Genomic DNA, 19,328 nt, shown 5'->3' on the forward strand with positions numbered 1-19,328 from the left:
TAATTTCTAGTCTTTGGGTTTTTGTTAGAGTCATGTCTTATGGTTTGTCTCTGTGTAATCCTTAGTTGCTGTCTCCCATGTCCACTATATCCCCGTGTGCAGTCAGTGTGTGTGTCTGCCCTGGTCCCACGTCTCTGTTCCCTCTGTTGCAGTGCCTGCATGTGAGTCTGTGTCTTTTGTTCAGTCTGTGTTATGTGTTTCCTGTTTTACTTTGAAGGTCTCTGTCTTATCTCAGTGTGTTCAGATTACGCTTCCTTGTCTCATCAGTTCTGATTTGCCCCAGCTGTGTTTCCCTCCTGTTACCCATTCCCTGATTGCTCCCTCTGTGTATTTAAGCCCTGTTTCTTTGTGTCTCTGTCGCGATCTACCTTTAGCGTGCTCTGTGTCTGTGTCTTCTTAGTTTTTGTTACCCTTTTGAGTTCAGTAGTGATGGCCAAATGAAGCTTTCTGAAGCACTGAAGCTTGTATTGAAAAACGGTTCATTACTCGAAGCTTTTCAACAAAGTCCTCTCTGGTGACATCTGGTGGCCAAAAATATGAAGAGCAGCTTGAATCCACAAAATAAAACCAACCGCTTCATTATGATTGCCCACTCCACAGAGTGGAATTCTGTCTGATATTGGGCCTCCGTTGTGTTGCTTTGAACGTGTATTTTTGGGGGGTTAAAAAAATGTGGTTTATTTGTTTAATAAATAATCTTGATCAGTAAACTCTCCTTGTTCAAACATGCACCATGGTGTGGTCTTTCTTTGCTTGTGACTTCTTGATGTTGGTAAATACAATAATTGAAAAATACCACGTTACATATAATATACATATAATAATGTACAACACATTATGGAGTATGCTTCTGCTGTGAGGTCCTAATATAATAAATAATATTATATTAGGGAAATTTTCCTAGACATATTTTTGACCTGGGGGTGGAATTGATTGTGAAATGGAAAAGGCAAATGCTTATGAACTTGCCAATTAAAAACATGATGCATTTAAGGTAACCCTTTTTTCATTTTTATTTAAGAAGAGAATTTGTTCCTCTGTGCGATGGATGAACCTGTTCCTTTTCGTGGAGATAATTTCTTCTGCATTAAGGAAAATCCCTTCACATGGAACAGAAGAGGCTGGAGTGCAGAGAAACTGGTAGAGATGCAGTTATACAGTCTACCTGGGCCCCACCAACTATCAGCTAAAGAGAATAAATAGATTAAATTGCTGCACATTTGGCAGACTAACATTTTCAGATTAATTAAACAATAAAATATATATTTTTATAACATTACATGTAAAGAGTCAAGTGGAAGTTTTTCTAAAGTTATTTAACGATATTTATATTATGGAAGCAGATTTTTTGACATTTTAAGTTTTTTCCCATTATAAGTTAAAATAAACACGCACAAAACAAAAGCAAACGGCCAGAACACAAAACTGGAAAACCCACCCAACTGATCAAAATCAACTCAAAATACTCCCACACAACAGAACCTCCTCTATTCCTCGCTGGCTTCAAGTCTCTCAGTGGAATGATCAGTGGTTCGCTGATCAAAACACCACAAATCCCGCGAATGATTCACTTACTTATAAACCATTGAATCAGACACCGAAGCAGTTAGGCTCTAAATGAAGCTTCGGACGTCACTGATCACGTGACTCTGGCCAAGCGAATCAAGCTTCGACACAGTGCTTCTGAAGCAGTGTGTTGATTTTTTTTGACACAGGCATCGGAGCGTCAGCTTCAAGCGGGCCATCACTAGAGTTCAGCATTAAAGCTGTTTTGAGTTACTTTCTGTCTCCGGAGTCTGCACTTTGGGTCCTTCTCCTGCCTGCACACAGCCGTTCCATGACACTGATGACATGCAGCAATACAGCTGCTCAACATCTGGCCTTGTTTTGCTCCATCAGCAGATATTTGACTTTTAGATCACATGATATTTGCATGCAACTGTAGCAGGTTGAAAAAACTACATGTTTATTTTTGTAAGAAAACCAATTACCCCCTTATTTTTTGTTTATTATTTTGACATTGTTATGTGTTGCCAGACCATAGTCATATTTCATCATGCCAGTAGATGGTGCTCTTGCACTGCTGTGGAACTACCAGAGAGACTCTAGCAATAGGCTCTGCACCTGCGCAGCTCAGAAATAAATGAGCTCCGGCCTGAGCAAGATGCTAACTTCGGTGTCCTCTCTATTAATCCACAGGTACTGACAAACAAACTCTTATGTTACCAAACTGGTTCTAAATGTCATGTAAGTTGATTAACAACTGTTCGGCTATATTTTGAGATGATAGTGATGATGTTGTTTTGTGGCATTTTGTTGTAACGAGTATTAGTGTATCATCGACATAATGCTATAATGCTACGTAGCACTATAAGTATATGCTATGACAGTCGCAACCTGCGGCTTCAGAAAATGTGTTGTAGTGTTTGTTTTAGTGTTAGCCAAGCAGTACTGAGTACATGTATTAAGGGGAAAGCTTTTTGTTGGTGAAACAATGTTTGCAGTCGTCTGCCGCCATGTTGTGTTGCGTTCAGGGGACGCCATGTTCAAAAGTAATAGCGTATATGGTGCGAATGTGGGGAAAGGTTGTATGAATGTGAGATGGGTTATTTTGGTATGTTGTTATGCTTTAACCGTGAGTGTTTTGTTTAAGTTGTGAGTATGTAAAGTCATTTTGAATTAGTTTGTATTTATTTTGCTTTTGAGAGAATGCTTTTTGTAACTTTATTTATGTTTATGAACTCTGTTATTTTATGGGAAGAATGCATGGTCTAGTGTGATTTGTATTGTGTATATGTAGAAATAAATGATCTCCGGCCTGAGCAAGATGCTAACTTCGGTGTCCTCTCTATTAATCCACAGTTGCTCATATTTGGCTACGCAGTGCTCTCTAGCCTGTGTGCCGCTTGCTGCCGGTCCAGATTCCCCTAGGTCTGGTGCCGGTAACAACTGGGGGCTCGTCCGGGATCGTCTAGTGGTGACGTGTGTGCCAAATGACCAGAACTGGTGTCCAAAGTCTCAGGGAAGGCTGCATTGAGTGCGTCATCCAGGGAGCCCAGGTCACAGTCAAAACGTCAAGATGGCCACTGTTACCCCACGGCGGTTGTTGATAGTAAAGATCCAGAAAAGACTTTGTGATTTGAGTGTGATCCAGCTGCGCACTGTTGTTTCTTCAGTGGAGGATGGCAGCATGACTCGCAATCTTGATGGCTTAAGTGAACCAGAACTGTATGACCTGATCGTTGAGTACATCAGAGGTGAAAAGTTGAGAGCGTTGGAGGATGAAGGTATGGCCCAGCTCTTGCTCCTCGACGACATCGTGAGTGACCTGCTGTCAACGGACGTCAGAGGGGCTGGAGATCATCTGGCCGTGCCGCTTGAGATGGAAGATATTCCTAACCAGCAGCAGGAGTGCCCTACTTCACCCCACACTGACCCCACACATCCTGACAGACACCTGGCTATGCCAGCTGACCACATCCCCACTCCACCATCACACCCTAACACAGACTCTCACACACAGCCCATTCTACCGCAGGACAGAGACATCCCCACCTTTCCCTCATCCATGCTAAGAGACACTGATACGCCCACCAAGAACTTCAACATCCCAGCTTCAGTGTCACTGGCGCCTAGTGTCGCTGGGGTTTCCCCTGGCAGGGTGAGTCGTCCGTCCAGAGGATATGACCAAGTTTTGAGTCTCAGTGATGTGGCAGCTTTGTTTCCACACAGAGAATTCAAGTTGCATGGTGGACAAATTTCAGATCTTGGCTCGGATATGTCCTACAGTAGTCTGTGCAAACAAATTGATGAGGGGTTACAAGAAGGGTTTACTGAGTGTGAAATAATCAGAACCGTGCTAAAGATAATGAAGCCTGGTACTCTCAAGGAAATGTTAACCAACAAAGATGATTTGACAGTTGATGGGTTGAAGAAAGTTCTCCGCTCTCATATTCGAGACAAGAATAGCGCTGAACTCTTTCAAGAGCTAAGTAATGCTAAGCAGCAAGACAAAGAGAGTGCACAGCAGTTTTTGTACAGAATTATAGGGTTAAAACAGCGTGTACTATTTGAGTCACGGCAGCCTGGTGCAGACTTTAGCTATGACAAAAAGCTTGTGCAGGGCACATTTCTTCACACACTGTATCAAGGGTTCAATGAAAAAAACAACTATTTGAGACAAGACCTCAAACCTTTTCTTAATGACTTGCAGGTTAGTGACGACTTTTTGCTTGAACAGATTACAAAGTCCACCAGTGAGGAAGCTGAGAGACTGAGGCAACTGGGTACAGCATCTAAAATCAGACCTGTGACTGTAAGTGCCGCTCAGCTTGCTAACACTGAATGGTAATGGTAAATGGCCTGCATTTGTATAGCGCTTTTCTAGTCCATAGGACCCCCACTGACTTGACTGAGCAAGCGAAGGTTGACACTGAGCTACAGGCTAACCGTGCAGCTATTAGAGAACTGACTGCCCAAGTGTCTTCATTGACCAGACAGCTAACTAAAGTGGTGAGCCAGACTGATAGTGTGACATCTGGAGACTCCTGCTCACCCCTGAACCACCCTCCAACACCTCCAGCTGAGAACCGGGGCAGATGTGGTGATTGTGTACAGCAAGGCAAAGTGAGCTGCCCCCACTGCTTTGTGTGTGGCCAGCCAGGACACTGGGCTATTGGCGGCCTGTGGCGTAAGGTGTCGGGAAACAGGGTGAGGTCACTGGAGAGGGGCTGCCAGTGACCGAACAAGCCGAGGAGTCCCCAGCACACACCAGTTTTGCTAAGACTTCAAGTGTGGTGAGATCAAATGCACCCAGTCCTGCACCACCAGTGAAACCCGCTACACAGCTTATTGGGAACAGATGTATGGTCTCATGTGCCATCAATAGAGTACCACTTAAGATGCTGCTTGATTCAGGGGCCCAAGTGACTATGGTATCAATAGCATGGATAGAGAAAAACATCCCCCACATTAAGATCAAGCCACTTGAGTCCCTCCTTTCAGACCAGCCTCTGGAAATAGCGGCAGCTAATGGTACAGACGTTTCATTTGATGGTTGGGCAGACACGGAACTTCAAATTCAGAGTGTGAACTATGGGCATGTCACCATACAAGTGCGAGTGCTTATCAGTCAGCACAACCTTAACTGTCCTATTTTAGGCAGCAACGTAATAGCTGAAATCCTAAAAACCAATAAAGAACAGAGAGGTGGGGCTGACCTTTCTGCGCTCCTCAAAGAAGCTTTAAGTGTCAGCAGCAGTGCAGTAGATGCTCTAGTTTCAGTACTTCAGATGCCCACCCCTGATGAAATAGACCCTGAGTGTAGTGTGAGAACAGGAAAAAAAGGTGTAATAATTCCTGCAGGACAGATTTGTGAAGTAAAGTGTAGAGTCAGAGAATGGCCAAGAGGTGGCCCACGACTCTTCCAACCAAATCTAGAGAACAGCTGCCCTGAGGGTTTGGAGTTGTTCCCAGCTTTGGTAGATGTCCCCAGTGGGTTGACAAAAATTGTTAAGATTCCCATTCAGAATCCTACCAAACATGACATTTTTCTCTCCAAAAGAACAGTCTTAGGTACATTGGAAGAGCTGACTGAAGTAAAACCTGTCAAATATCTCTCTGCTGACGCAGGGTCATCAGCCCATACAAATGTAAAAGTGTGTTCAGTTCAGCTAGGTAACGAAAAGCACCAGACAGAAGTCAATGAAGGTCAGAGATGGCATCCACCTATTGATTTGTCCTACCTGACAGAGGATGAACAAAAGATAGTTAGAGATATGTTGTATGAACAGTCAGATGTTTTTGCCCAAAGTGACTCTGAGATTGGTTGCATCCCAAGCTTGCAGTTGAAAATTAATCTGAAAGACGATACGCCTGTCCAGACATCCTACAATTCGGTCCCCAAACCTTTGTATAAAGAGGTAAAAGAATATGTTCAGAATTTGCTGGACAACGGCCGGATCAGAAAGTCCACATCACCCTTCTCATCTCCGGTGGTGTGTGTCCGAAAGAAAGACAAAAGCTTACGCTTGTGCATTGACTTTCGGGGCCTCAACCGTAAAACCAGTGCTGACCGCCACCCACTACCACGCATCCAAGACCTGCTGGATAATTTGGGGGGCTATTCATGGTTTTCAATACTCGACCAGGGTAGTGCTTACCACCAGGGCTTTGTTGATGAAAGCTCAAGACACCTGACAGCATTCAGCATGTGTCATGAACCGAAGTTCCGAGCGCAGGCAGGACCCAGTAGCAGAACACACACACTAGGGAATGAGCGAATAAAGAAAGTAATTTTTTATTGAAACTAAAGGTGTCCCGTGAGGGTAGCCAGAAAAACAACGGGTGAAACCAGACGAAACCGAGGGACCGCACAGGGAACGCCGAGAGCGGGGCTGTGAGAGGCTGTAAAACAAAAAGAGAGACAGATTACTGGGGTGCGGAAAAAAGGCAGCATACGAGGGAAGGTGGAGTGTGCGTCTCACGGTGATAGCCGGGCCGAGTGAACCAGAGGGGGGTGGAGCTCCAAAAGGGGTCGAGACGGCGAAGCTGAATGTGAACCGAATCTCAGGCGGACAGGTGGACAGGCAGGTGGCTCAAAAACACGCCGAGTTGTGATCGCTGAGAGGCGACTACGGACTGGCGTGGAGCAGCAGGTAGGGCAGGATTAAGTAGTCCACCTGGTGATCGCCTGGGATGGGATGCAGGTGTGGGGTTAGCAGCCACGCTCGTGGGCGTGGACATCCCAGCAGCACCCCGGACGCCGGGCCGCGGACCATGACAGCATGTCTTGGGGGTTGTACGAGTGGATCCGCCTCCCATTTGGCCTTACCAGCGCCCCAGCAGCATTTCAGAGATGCATGGAGGGGGTCCTTGATGGTCTGAGGGATGAGTGCTGCTCACCATATTTAGATGATGTGCTTTGCTTTTCCAAGACTTTTCATGACCATGTTGATGATCTGAGGCGTGTGCTTTGCCGCCTGCGAGAGCATGGTGTGAAGCTACGTCCCAAAAAATGTGAATTGTTTAAGCATCAGGTCAGGTATGTTGGGCGCTTGGTGACCAGTGAAGGTGTCCAGATAGACCCAAAAGATCTCGAAGCAGTGGAACATTTGAGAGACAGAGAGCCAAAGAACGTGGGAGAGGTCAGAGGACTCCTAGGGTTTCTAGGTTATTACAGGACGTTCATTCAGGACTTTTCTAGAATAGCGAGACCACTGTTTAAGCTTATTGAGAGTCCCAGTGATCCTAGCCTGCAATGTAGCTCAACTAGAGCCAAAATCAAGTTAAAGCGCACCAATGGTGGTCAGCTTCCTTCCAAAACACCAGTGCAATGGACAGCAGAACATCGTACTGTGGTGGCACGTCTGGTGGATATGTTAACCAGTCCACCTGTCCTGGCTTACCCAGATTTCAGTTTGCCCTTTGTGCTACACACAGATGCATCAAATGAAGGCCTGGGGGCTGTGCTTTATCAGCAACAGGGGGGAAAGCTCTGTGTCATTGCTTATGGTTCCAGGACACTCACGCCTGCTGAGAAAAATTACCATCTCCATTCTGGCAAGCTTGAATTCCTTGCCCTGAAGTGGGCAATTTGTGATAAATTTAGGGATTACCTCTACAGTGCACCCACTTTCACAGTGTACACAGATAATAATTCCCTCACATACATCTTGAGCACAGCAAAGTTAAACGCTGTGGGACATCGGTGGGTGGGCGAATTAGCTGACTTCCATTTCACTGTAAAGTATAGACCAGGCAAGTCCAACACAGACGCTGACATGCTCTCCCACTATCCATTGCTACTCCAGGAACACCTCATGGAGTATACTGAGACACTGCCCCCAGAAGTGGTTTCTGCAATCTGGCAAGGAGACAAATCCATGAGAGACGGTGATATACCATGGGTGGCTGCACTGCACTGTGTTGATGACACACCCCCTGAAGGTGCCCCTGTCATCACCCCAGAAAACATCAGGGCTGCGCAGAGGGAGGACCTCCCTATCTGTGAGGTGATAAACTTGAAAAAGACTAGATGGAGTCCTAATAGTAAAGATAAGAGACAGCTAGGACAAGAGACACGTAGGCTAGTACATGAATGGAACAGACTTGTACTTGAGGAAGGAATACTGTACAGACAGACTGGACAAAGAAAACAGCTGATTCTACCCAGTAAGCTGAAGCAAACTGTACTGAAACACCTGAATGATGATATGGGACATGTTGGTGCTGACAAAGTCATTCAGTTAGCAAGGGAGAGGTTTTACTGGCCTTTTATGCAGCGTGAAATTGAGGACTATGTCATTCGTCAGTGCCCTTGTATCAAACAGAAACGGCCAAGTGTCCCAGAGAGCGCACCGATGGGCTCGATAACAACCAGTGCCCCCTTTGAACTCATTTCGGTTGACTATTTACATCTAGAACCAAGTAAAGGTGGCTTTGAGCACATTTTAGTCTTGGTAGATCACTTTACCCGTTTTGCCCAAGCTTACCCGACTAAGAATAAATCTGGCAAAACAGCAGCTGAGAAAATCTTTCTTGACTTCATCCCGCGCTTCGGGTACCCTGAAAAGCTGCATCATGACCAAGGCCGGGAGTTTGAGAACAACCTTTTCCAAAGACTCAAACAGCTGGCAGGAATAGGCCACTCTTGAACAACCCCCTACCACCCACAGGGAAATCCTGTTGAGCGTCTAAATAGAACACTTCTACAAATGCTACGGACTCTTCATGAGGAGAAAAAGGCAGAATGGAAGGATCATTTGCCCCATATAGTCCATGCATATAACTGCACAAGATATGAGGCAACGGGCTATTCACCTTTCCTCCTCCTTTATGGAAGAGCCCCACGCTTGCCTGTTGATCTGCTTTTTGACTTAAAACCTGAAAAAGAGTCACAGTCCAGACAGGAGTATGCACAAAAGTGGGCTGCACGCATGCAGGAAGCCTATAAAATTGCTTCAGAAAACAGTGTAAAGTCCTCTGCAAAGGGGAATAAGCATTATGATCAGCACATCAAAGGCATCACACTGCAACCAGGAGATCGAGTGCTTGTCAGAAACCTCTCCGAGCGAGGTGGTCCAGGCAAACTCTGTGCCTACTGGGAAAAGAAAATTCACAGAGTTGTTGAGAAGATTGGAGATGGACCTGTATATAGGGTACAATCAGAAACAGGAGACAAAACCTTTAGTGTCCTGCATCGAAACCTCCTGCTGCTTGTGACTGATTTGCCGGTAGAGCAAGATCAGCAGGGACGTCAGAAAAGACAAACGCAAAGACTGGGAGAGACAAACCCCAATGAAACAGTGGAACATGAGTCTGATCATTCGGATGAAGAGGAAGGGTACACATACAGCCTGAGAACTATACCTGTGTATCAGTGGAGGAGAATTAACCCCAAAAGGCCTCAGCCGAGACCACACAGTGAACTGAGAGCTGTAGCTCCTGAGTTTCAGCCAATAAGACACGAAATGGAATCAGTGGAAGTGCAGCAGGGAAGTGCAGTCCCACCAGCCGGATCTACAGAACCAGCAGATTTCCCAATGCCTGTTGTTTCATCACCAACTGTGGAAACCCAGGAGGAACTTGCAACTCAAATCAAATCAAATCACTTTTATTGTCACATCACATGTGCAGGCACACTGGCACAGCACATGCGAGTGAAATTCTTGTGTGCGAGCCCCACAAGCAACAGAGATGTGCAAAACACAACAACACAAACGAGCAAAATACAAGAATGGCCAACCTGAAACTAATAAATATATGTACAATATATAATAGTGTATGCATTTCTGGATATGTATACTAAATGTTTTTCTACGTGTGTGTGTGTGTGTGTGTATACACATTTTTACAAATTAAATAGTAAACAATAATAAAATAAGATATATAAAAATATAAAAATATACAGAGTTGAATATGTGCAAAACAGCGGCATTACTGTACGGTATGTAGTGCATAATGTTGAAGTTCCAGTAGTGAAGCTGAGGTGTCTATGAAGTGTTCAGCAGTCTGATGGCCTGATGGAAGAAGCTGTCTCTCAGTCTGCTGGTACGGGACCGGATGCTGCAGAACCTCCTTCCTGATGGAAGTAGTCTGAACAGTTTATGGCTGGGGTGACTGAAGTCCTTGATGATCCTCCCCGCTTTCCTCAGGCACCGCTTCCTGTAGATGTCTTGGAGGGAGGGAAGCTCACCTCCAATTATCCGTTCAGAGCACCGCACTACTCGCTGGAGAGCTTTGCAGTTGTAGGCGGTGCTGTTGCCATACCAGGTGGTGATGCATCCAGTGAGGATGCTCTCAATGGCACAGTGATAGAAGGTCCTGAGGATGCGGGGGCTCATGCCGAATCTTTTCAGTCTCCTGAGAAAGAAGAGGCGCTGCTGCGCCTTCTTCACTGTTTTGTTTATGTGTACTGACCACGTAAGATCCTCAGCCAGATGTACACCAAGGAACCGGAAGCTGCTCACTCTCTCCACAGCAGCGCCGTTGATGGTGATGGGGGTGTGTACTTCTCTGCACCTCCGGAAGTCCACTATCAACTCCTTTGTCTTTGCGACGTTGAGGGTGAGATGGTTGTCTTGACACCAGTGGGTCAGGGCGCTGACCTCCTCCCTGTAAGCCGTCTCATCACCGTTGGTGATAAGACCCACCACTGTAGTGTCGTCCGCAAACTTCACAATGATGTTGGAGTTGTTAGTGGCCGTGCAGTCGTAGGTGTAGAGTGAGTACAGGAGAGGGCTCAGTACACACCCCTGTGGAGCACCAGTGTTCAGTGTGACGGGGGATGAGGTGATGCTGCCCAGTCTGACCACCTGGCGTCTGTCAGACAGGAAGCTAAGGATCCAGCTGCAGAGGGAGCTGCTCAGTCCTAGATCCTGCAGTTTCCTGTCCAGCTTCGAGGGAACGATGGTATTGAATGCTGAGCTGTAATCTACAAACAGCATTCTCACATACGTGTCTCTCTTCTCCAGGTGCGACAGGGCAGTATGTAGTGTCAGGGCTATGGCATCATCAGTGGACCTGTTGTGGTGGTATGCAAACTGTAGAGGGTCCAGTGAGTCGGGTAGTGCAGAGCAGATGAAGTCCCTGACCAGCTTCTCGAAGCATTTGCTCACGATGGGGGTCAGGGCTACAGGTCGCCAGTCGTTCAATGAGGAGATGGTGGAGGATTTGGGTACAGGGACCATGGTGGCCATTTTGAAGCAGGCTGGGACTACAGACAAAGAGAGGGAAAGGTTGAAGATGTGTGTGAACACTCCAGCCAGCTGAGCCGCGCATGACTTGAGGACGCGGCCGGGAATCCCGTCCGGACCAGTAGCTTTGCGCGCGTTCACCTTCCTGAAGCACTTCCGCACATCCTCCTCAGACACAGTGTGCGCACTGACGTCATCCGCGGTGCGCACACTGTCCGGTCTCATGGTGTTCGCTGTGTCGAATCTAGCGTAGAATACGTTTAGATCCTCACACAGAGAGGCCGTGGTCTGCGGTGTGCTGGTTTTCCCTCTAAAGTCTGCGATCGTGTTTAGTCCCTGCCACATACTCCGAGGGTTGTCAAACTGTTGCTCCACCCTGTCCCTGTACTCACGTTTGGCTGCTTTGATCGTCTTCCGGAGTTGGTAATGTGCGTGTTTGTAGTCCGATGTGTTCGCGGAGGCAAAGGCGGTGCTCCGTGCCGCCAGTGCCGCGCGAACATCTCCGTTAATCCAGGGTTTTTGATTTGGGAAGGATTTAACTGTTCTGGATGGGACGACATCTTCCACGCATTTCCTAATAAATCCGCAGACTGAGTCTGTGTATTCATCAATGTCCCTAGCGGCCACGCGAAACATTTCCCAGTCCGCGTGATCAAAACAACTGAGGATCTTATGGAGGACACAGGGTCGGAGAGCTATGTGGTAACAGGGACCCTGCCCCAGAGACACCAGAATGGGATGTGCCACCAATACGGAGGTCGACCAGAGCTGTGAAACCGAGAGAGGTTTTTACATATAGCCAAATGGGACAGCCTTCATATCAGCTCTGGAGACCTGGAGCAAACATGATGCTTGCGTATGTTCCCTGCCACATGCCACTTTACCCAGCTGTTCCTGACTGTTATTACCCCACACCAGTATGGACATGTTAGACTGGTGACCAAAAGACCTTTTGACATTACTCCTGGAACTGTAACAGTTTTGACTATTAGACTTTAAAGACTTTGGGCAAACGCCATGAAGTGTGTTAGTTTGGTTCCAGATGTCCGGAGCCATCTCTTAAAGCAGGGGAGAGTGTAGCAGGTTGACAAAGCTACATGTTTATTTTTGTAAGAAAACCAATTACCCCCTTATTTTTTGTTTATTATTTTGACATTGTTATGTGTTGCCAGACCATAGTCATATTTCATCATGCCAGTAGATGGTGCTCTTGCACTGCTGTGGAACTACCAGAGAGACTCTAGCAATAGGCTCTGCGCCTGCGCAGCTCAGAAATAAATGAGCTCCGGCCTGAGCAAGACGCTAACTTCGGTGTCCTCTCTATTAATCCACAGGTACTGACAAACAAACTCTTATGTTACCAAACTGGTTCTAAATGTCATGTAAGTTGATTAACAACTGTTCGGCTATATTTTAAGATGATAGTGATGATGTTGTTTTGTGGCATTTTGTTGTAATGAGTATTAGTGTATCATCGGCATAATGCTATAATGCTACGTAGCACTATAAGTATATGCTATGACAGTCGCAACCTGCGGCTTCAGAAAATGTGTTGTAGTGTTTGTTTTAGTGTTAGCCAAGCAGTACTGAGTACATGTATTAAGGGGAAAGCTTTTTGTTGGTGAAACAATGTTTGCAGTCGTCTGCCGCCATGTTGTGTTGCGTTCAGGGGACGCCATGTTCAAAAGTAATAGCGTATATGGCGCGAATGTGGGGAAAGGTTGTGTAAATGTGAGATGGGTTATTTTGGTATGTTGTTATGCTTTAACCGTGAGTGTTTTGTTTAAGTTGTGAGTATGTAAAGTCATTTTGAATTAGTTTGTATTTATTTTGCTTTTGAGAGAATGCTTTTTGTAACTTTATTTATGTTTATGAACTCTGTTATTTTATGGGAAGAATGCATGGTCTAGTGTGATTTGTATTGTGTATATGTAGAAATAAATTGATCTCCGGCCTGAGCAAGACGCTAACTTCGGTGTCCTCTCTATTAATCCACAGTTGATCATATTTGGCTACGCAGTGCTCTCTAGCCTGTGTGCCGCTTGCTGCCGGTCCAGATTCCCCTAGGTCTGGTGCCGGTAACACAACTTTCAAACAAGTGTGGAGAATTCATTATTTCTTTGAGAGGTTTTTTAGTAAATAACAGAAAAAAGAAAGTAAGAGAAATTGTTATTCTATAAAACAGTAAAAATTCCACACACATGTAACTCACCACTGTGTGAACATCACAGGGGAGAAATCATTTCTCTGAGTCAGAGATGAGTGTCAGTAACACAAAAGTAACACTCAGTGTCATGCAGTGACTTTTACACAACCACATCAGATGAACCAACTCACACTAAAACATGCATTTTGCTGCACTCTTTACACTTATTTCTTTTCTTTCTGCTCTTTTATATATTTTGTAAAACCACAAAAAATATTTTATATCAGCAGCAATTTTCCTCAAACTGCTGCATCACAGCTTTCATGCTCTGACCTGCATGTGAAATGAGATAAAAGCTCTTTATTAGTAACTTTTACAACTTCTGGCAGGTTAATGTCTGAACTTTGGAGTGAAACACACCCTTAGTTACAGGAAATAACACCACTGTCTGTAACTAAGTGAATCCACCTTAACACCACCTGTGTGTGTGTGACTGCATTACACTCCCACTGCTGGGAACCTGAACAAGAACCAGAACAAAGTCTAAAATAGAAGCTGACAAACAGCTGCACCACCGAGTGACACTTTATTTTCTAACCTTCACAACAGGTTTCATGTTGTGACCTGTGGAGGTGAAAAGACACAAAACCTGTTTTACAGCTTTTGAGCTGCAGGCAGGATTGAAACACACCTTAGTTAAAAGTCAAACAGCAACATTTTTCTCCTCCCCTCACGTCACTCAAATGTGACAAACCAGGAAACAGGTAGATCTTCTTCTTCAGTGCAGAGAGACGCACAGACGATCAGACTGAGCTCAGACCAAACTAGCAGCTTCCTCTGAGTGAGTCCAGCTACAGGAGAGAAAAGTGGAAAACTCCAACACTGCTGCTTCAAGCTGCTGACGCTCCACACACTGAATGTGAGTTTGAGCAAAAACACGACTCAAAGGAAGTTTCAGTGAAGGTGGTAGAGGAGGGAGGGGAGCCAGGACTGACTGTACTTCCTGTCTGCTGTTTTCAGCTTCACTCACAGACTCAATGGCTTCCAGATCAGAGGAGGATCTCTGCTGTCCGGTCTGTCAGCAGGTCTTCAGAGATCCTGTTATTCTGTCATGTAGCCACAGCTTCTGTAAAGTCTGTCTGAATAGATGGTGGATAGAGAGACCAACACACGAGTGTCCAGTTTGTAAGAGAAGATCTTCAAAAGAGAATCCACCTTTAAATCTGGCTTTAAGGAACCTGTGTGAGTCGTTCTTACAGGAGAGAGATCAGAGAGCTTCAGGGGCTCTCTGCAGTCTGCACTCTGAGAAACTCAAACTCTTCTGTCTGTACCATCAGCAGCCAGTGTGTGTCGTCTGCAGAGACTCAGAAAAACACACCAACCACAGATGCAGACCCATTGATGAAGCTGCACAACAACACAAGAAGGAACTTCAGGAAACTCTGGAGCCCTTAAAGAAGAAGTTAAAGGTTTGTGAAGAAGTTCAAGTGAAGTTTGATCAAACAGCAGAACACATTAAGGTCCAGGCCCGACACACAGAGAGGCAGATTAAGGAGCAGTTTAAGAAGCTTCACCATTTTCTAGCAGAGGAAGAGGAGGCCAGGCTGGCTGCACTGAGGGAGGAAGAGGAGCAGAAGAGTGAGATGATGAAGGAGAAGATGGAGGCTCTGAGCAGAGAGATAGCAGCTCTTTCAGACACAGTCAGAGCCACAGAGGAGGAGCTGAGAGCTGAAGATGTCTCATTCCTGCACAACTACAAGGCTGCAGTGGAAAGAGTCCAGCGCTGCCCCCTGCTGGATGATCCACAGCTGCCCTCAGGAGCTCTGATAGACCAGGCCAAACACCTGGGCAACCTGACCTTCAACATCTGGAACAACATGAAGGACATGGTCTCCTACACTCCTCTCATCCTGGACCCAAACACTGCTCATCCAGAACTCATCCTGTCTGAAGATCTGACCAGTGTGAGAGGAGGAGATGAACAGCAGCTTCCTGATAATCCAGAGCGGTTTGAGTTATACATCTCTGTCCTGGGCTCTGAGGGCTTTAACTCAGGGACTCACAGCTGGGATGTTGAGGTTGGAGACAGTACAGTGTGGGTACTGGGTGTCTTAGCAGAGTCTGTGCAGAGGAAGGGAAGCATATGGTCTGGATTATGGGTAATAGGGTTTGATGAAGGTAAATATTCAGCATGTTCACCACCAGGTCTTCTCACTGCTCTCTCAGTCCAGAAGAAGCTCCAGAGGATCAGAGTGAATCTGGACTGGAACAGAGGAAAGCTGTCGTTCTCTGATCCTGATACTAACACACACATACACACCTTCACACACACTTTCACTCACAGGATGTTTCCATACATTGAAACAGTTGATGAAGTGAAGGTGTTGCCGTTGAAGGTGTCAGTGTCAGTGCAGCAGATGAGTTGAGGATGATGATGTTTCTAATGTTGTTTCCTGTCAGTGAGTTGAAGCTGTTAAACTGCAGCTGTCCTCCTGCTGCCTCGTTGTTCCAAAGCTCTTTGTTTCTCTTTTAGTTTCACTCTTTCTTTCTGTTTCTGCTGTCCACCTTTTCACATGGAAAATCATTTCACTGTTTCTCACTGAATGACTCCCCAAACTAGATTTGAAATTCTATCAAGTTTCTAATCATTACAAGTGATTCATGTTTCTATTTGATGTGTAAATGGAGATGATTTAGTTTGCTGGGATATGGACTGACATGTGTTGAATGGGAGGAGCAGTTTGTTGTTGTCTTCTTGTCTGTTTATGACAACAATAAATATGTTGTTGAAACAATGATTCATGTTTAACTCCATATATGAAATGTTTCTGATCTTTGAATTCTGTTTGATTAAAGACTTTCTTCATGACACAAATGAGATTTCAGTGTATTATTGGACACTGCTAGCACGGGCGCCTATAGAAACACAAAGCAGGAGATGAAGCATCGCTGAATATGTTTCGAAACCAACTTCATTCTAAGCCAAAGACTAGAAAATATGGTGAAGCATATCTTCCCTTTGGTTTCACCTGCACAAGTGCCGAGGTAGGTCTCCTGCAGAATTGGTTTTCCCTTCGTCCGAGCGCGCTGGGCTATTATCCTGTTTACGTTTTTAAACCCATTTTTCACAGAGAGGCATTTTTTGAAAAATGTATTGATAGCAATGTTGAATATTATCACACAGGAAAAAACAACTACATGTAAAATAATCACACCGTGACGCCTCTGTCTTTGTAAATGGAGGGACAGTAACTGCGAGTAAACCTGCAGATAGTCAGATTAACAGTATTTTGTCTCTATCTGCCATACTGCAATTCTTCTCATGTAAACAATAACGCGGCGCACAGCATGACGTGAAAAAAGGCACATACCTTTGATGTTGTGTAACAGTGTTTATGTGGTATTATTCCACTTGCCACAAATGTCAGTGTAATGGGAAAACAGCGCCCCCCCCCCGGTGTGGCTGGTTAGGTGAGGCTGGCTGCAGTAATCGCTGCCAGTCTGCCGTAGCCATACGAGAGGTGAGTTGTATTGTTCCGCACACGATATAGCTAAGTAGTACAGACACATAAAACATGTTTGATTAGCTGATGGGCACCGAGTGTAATAAGTGCTTAGTGGACACATGTCTAACATCAGTTTTATGTACTTTTCATTTGTTTATTAATGTGTGAAACTGTATGCTAAAGCGGAATGCTAATGGGATGTTCTGCCGCAGTGTGCTGTGCGGAGTGGTGTGTGGCGAGCCTGTGCACTGATACAACACCGTTGTTTCCATTCAGGTACATCATTTGTTGTTGCTGTTATTTTTTTGTATATTAAAAATTTTAATATTGCTGCAGTAATCGCTGCCATTCTGCCGTAGCCATACGAGAGTGTGCTGTGCGGAGTGGTGTGTGGCGATTTGCACTGATACGACACCGTTGTTTCCATTCAGGAAATAAAGTGGCAACGATCGATAAGAGACTCCTTGTCTTTTTAAAAAGCACAACACAACGCAGAGTCGAGGAGTCTGTTTGGGCTGAACTGTTGCAGCGGGATGAAGCAGAAACCGGTTACACTGGTGCCGTGACCCAAGGTCCTGCAATCCTGCGACCGCAACGGGGCCGTCTACTTCCTGGAAGGTGGAAAAGTCGTGGGAGACTGGCTTTTCTTAGTCCCGCCATTTTCTGCGTTCTTTAGAGACACCGAGGTGGGGCTCTGTGCTTTCTGTTTTTTTGGAGAGCAAGAAAAAAAAAGGGAGGGGCACATTGCTGAGCCATGGCAGATTTTCCCAGTTTTGGCAGGGGAAGGGGGGCAGTTGGTTTTACCCCTCTGAATTCATTTGGTAGAGGCAGATCAAGGTTGCTGACAGCCCCAGTTTCATCCACACTTAAGCCTTTCCTTGCTGAGTTAAATGAAAACCCTATTGATGGGAATTGTGATGATCTACAAAATACTAGATCAGAAATCAGTCCCACGAAAGAGAACCTTTATGCAGAGATTGCAACGCAAATTGTGTTTTCTACTGGGGAAAGCATTGCCTCTTGTCAGGTTGCATGACGATTTAACTTTTAAAGGCTACTTTCTGTGTTTGTGAAAGTGTGTACATACCTGCGCAGCGTTAACACTCTCTTTTAATTTGACAAGTGGTTGATGTTTGCTGATATTGTTTTCCTACTACAGGATTTCTGGGCTTATGTGTGAAGAAACGGTGTTTATGGGGCTATGATTTGGTGATGCGATTAAACGGCGGGAGACACATCCTGTCTTGAAAACAGTGTGATTCGTTTTACAGGAAATGTTTTTACAGGACCTCGGGAAGGTGGAGGGCTGACGCCTAACCCGAGATGGTCAAATGTGGTTTGTTAATGTTGGTTTTGCTTTTGTTAAGAAGGCGTGAGGAGGATGCAGGAGAAAACAGACAAGTGACATGAAAACAAAGAGTAATAATAAAACAAGTAATAATAACAAATAACAAATTTGGGGACAGTTTGACATAGAGCTCACTAACTGGCCATTAGGGGGCTCTGAGTGATAAACTAGTGGAGTAACATTGCCCAAGTGTGAATAAAACAAATTGCGGCAATAATAGTGATTTAATGATCGGAGAAAACCTGAACATGATACTTGTCTGTTGTGCTGAATCTTTCATTACTGTTATGATTTACAGGTGGTTGTAAATAAGCTGTTTGATTTAACAGGTTTGCTTTTTAGCTGAATTGGGAGTTAAAGGAGCGTAACAGGTAACTGCTGACTAATGTTTTCACACAGGGTTACAGGTTGGCGGGAGAGTGTTTTAGAGAGGATGTGTAGTGTTCTTGTGCAGTTTGCAGTGGGAAGATTGCAAAATACAACTAGAACGATTAATTGAGACTAATTAAAACTAACCTGAAACTGAGGAGGTTCTATATAAGGAAGAATTAAAACAGGTATAAAGTGCATCTGATCTTTAATTGCAGGTGTAACCATGAAGATTTTTGGTACATATTGCAGGTTGTTGCTCATTATAGAATTGTGCTCAGGTTCATAAAGGCAAAAGCTATATAAGGGGTCTATGATTTAGTTTGTGTCTTAATAATTAGGTATGGCAAAATTAATGGTTTTTAGACAATTTAGGGGACCAGTGAGAAGCATAATTAGATGATCAGAAACTGAGTACTGCCCTTAAGTGGAAGTTAGAAGTAAGAATGCCCCAATTTGTTTTGAGGTCTGTTGTTCACTTTTATACACACATTGCACATGTGCTTATAGGGAGCTGGCACTTGGTCATGTGAAGGTCAAAAGCTTCATCCGACAACGGATCGGATTGATATATTGGAGCTATTGACTTCACGTGCAGAGGGTTAAATGCATGCACGCTTACACAATAAACAAAGTCAACAACATTAGGTGTGGAGAGCCAGCGAGGGAGAGGTGTTGGCTTTCTGTCTCTTGCAGTGAAAGGAACAGACACCAGACGGGGACACGGAGATATGAGGACCCTTCACAGCAACTGGGGTCAAGTG

At 45.1% G+C, this 19,328-nt stretch overlaps 2 protein-coding genes and 1 pseudogene across 3 annotated transcripts in view; all 3 read left to right on the forward strand.

Annotated features, from left to right (window-relative positions):
- Window positions 1-19,328, forward strand: part of LOC147333804 (uncharacterized) — a 169,495-nt pseudogene that overhangs the window by 52,351 nt on the left and 97,816 nt on the right. The window lies entirely within an intron of this gene.
- Window positions 3,080-4,740, forward strand: LOC147333806 (uncharacterized). Its single transcript, XM_086287728.1, has 3 exons — window positions 3,080-3,661; window positions 4,214-4,315; window positions 4,660-4,740. Exons 1-3 carry the CDS (start codon window positions 3,080-3,082, stop codon window positions 4,738-4,740), a joined length of 765 nt encoding a protein of 254 aa, XP_086143854.1.
- LOC147333807 (nuclear factor 7, ovary-like) lies at window positions 14,379-15,981 on the forward strand. The gene has a single exon (XM_086270504.1). It carries the CDS (start codon window positions 14,379-14,381, stop codon window positions 15,765-15,767), a length of 1,389 nt encoding a protein of 462 aa, XP_086126630.1. The 3' UTR covers window positions 15,768-15,981.

Source organism: Aulonocara sp. 'chitande type north' Nkhata Bay, linkage group LG3 (genome assembly GCF_057382095.1).
Source record: "Aulonocara sp. 'chitande type north' Nkhata Bay isolate Kocher_YH1m ecotype deep benthic linkage group LG3, A_spYH_male_GT1.1, whole genome shotgun sequence".
Taxonomy (NCBI): Eukaryota; Metazoa; Chordata; class Actinopteri; order Cichliformes; family Cichlidae; genus Aulonocara; species Aulonocara sp. 'chitande type north' Nkhata Bay.

What these genes read in the sequence shown, in the direction of transcription:
- LOC147333806 (XM_086287728.1), top strand. Translation starts at nt 3,080, where the DNA reads ATGGCCACTGTTACCCCACGGCGGTTGTTGATAGTAAAGATCCAGAAA. An exon ending in CTGGGGTTTCCCCTGGCAGG is followed by an intron (nt 3,662 to 4,213) that starts GTGAGTCGTCCG and finishes AATGACTTGCAG; the next exon opens with GTTAGTGACGACTTTTTGCT. An exon ending in CTAAAATCAGACCTGTGACT is followed by an intron (nt 4,316 to 4,659) that starts GTAAGTGCCGCT and finishes GTGTGTGGCCAG; the next exon opens with CCAGGACACTGGGCTATTGG.
- LOC147333807 (XM_086270504.1), top strand. Translation starts at nt 14,379, where the DNA reads ATGGCTTCCAGATCAGAGGAGGATCTCTGCTGTCCGGTCTGTCAGCAG.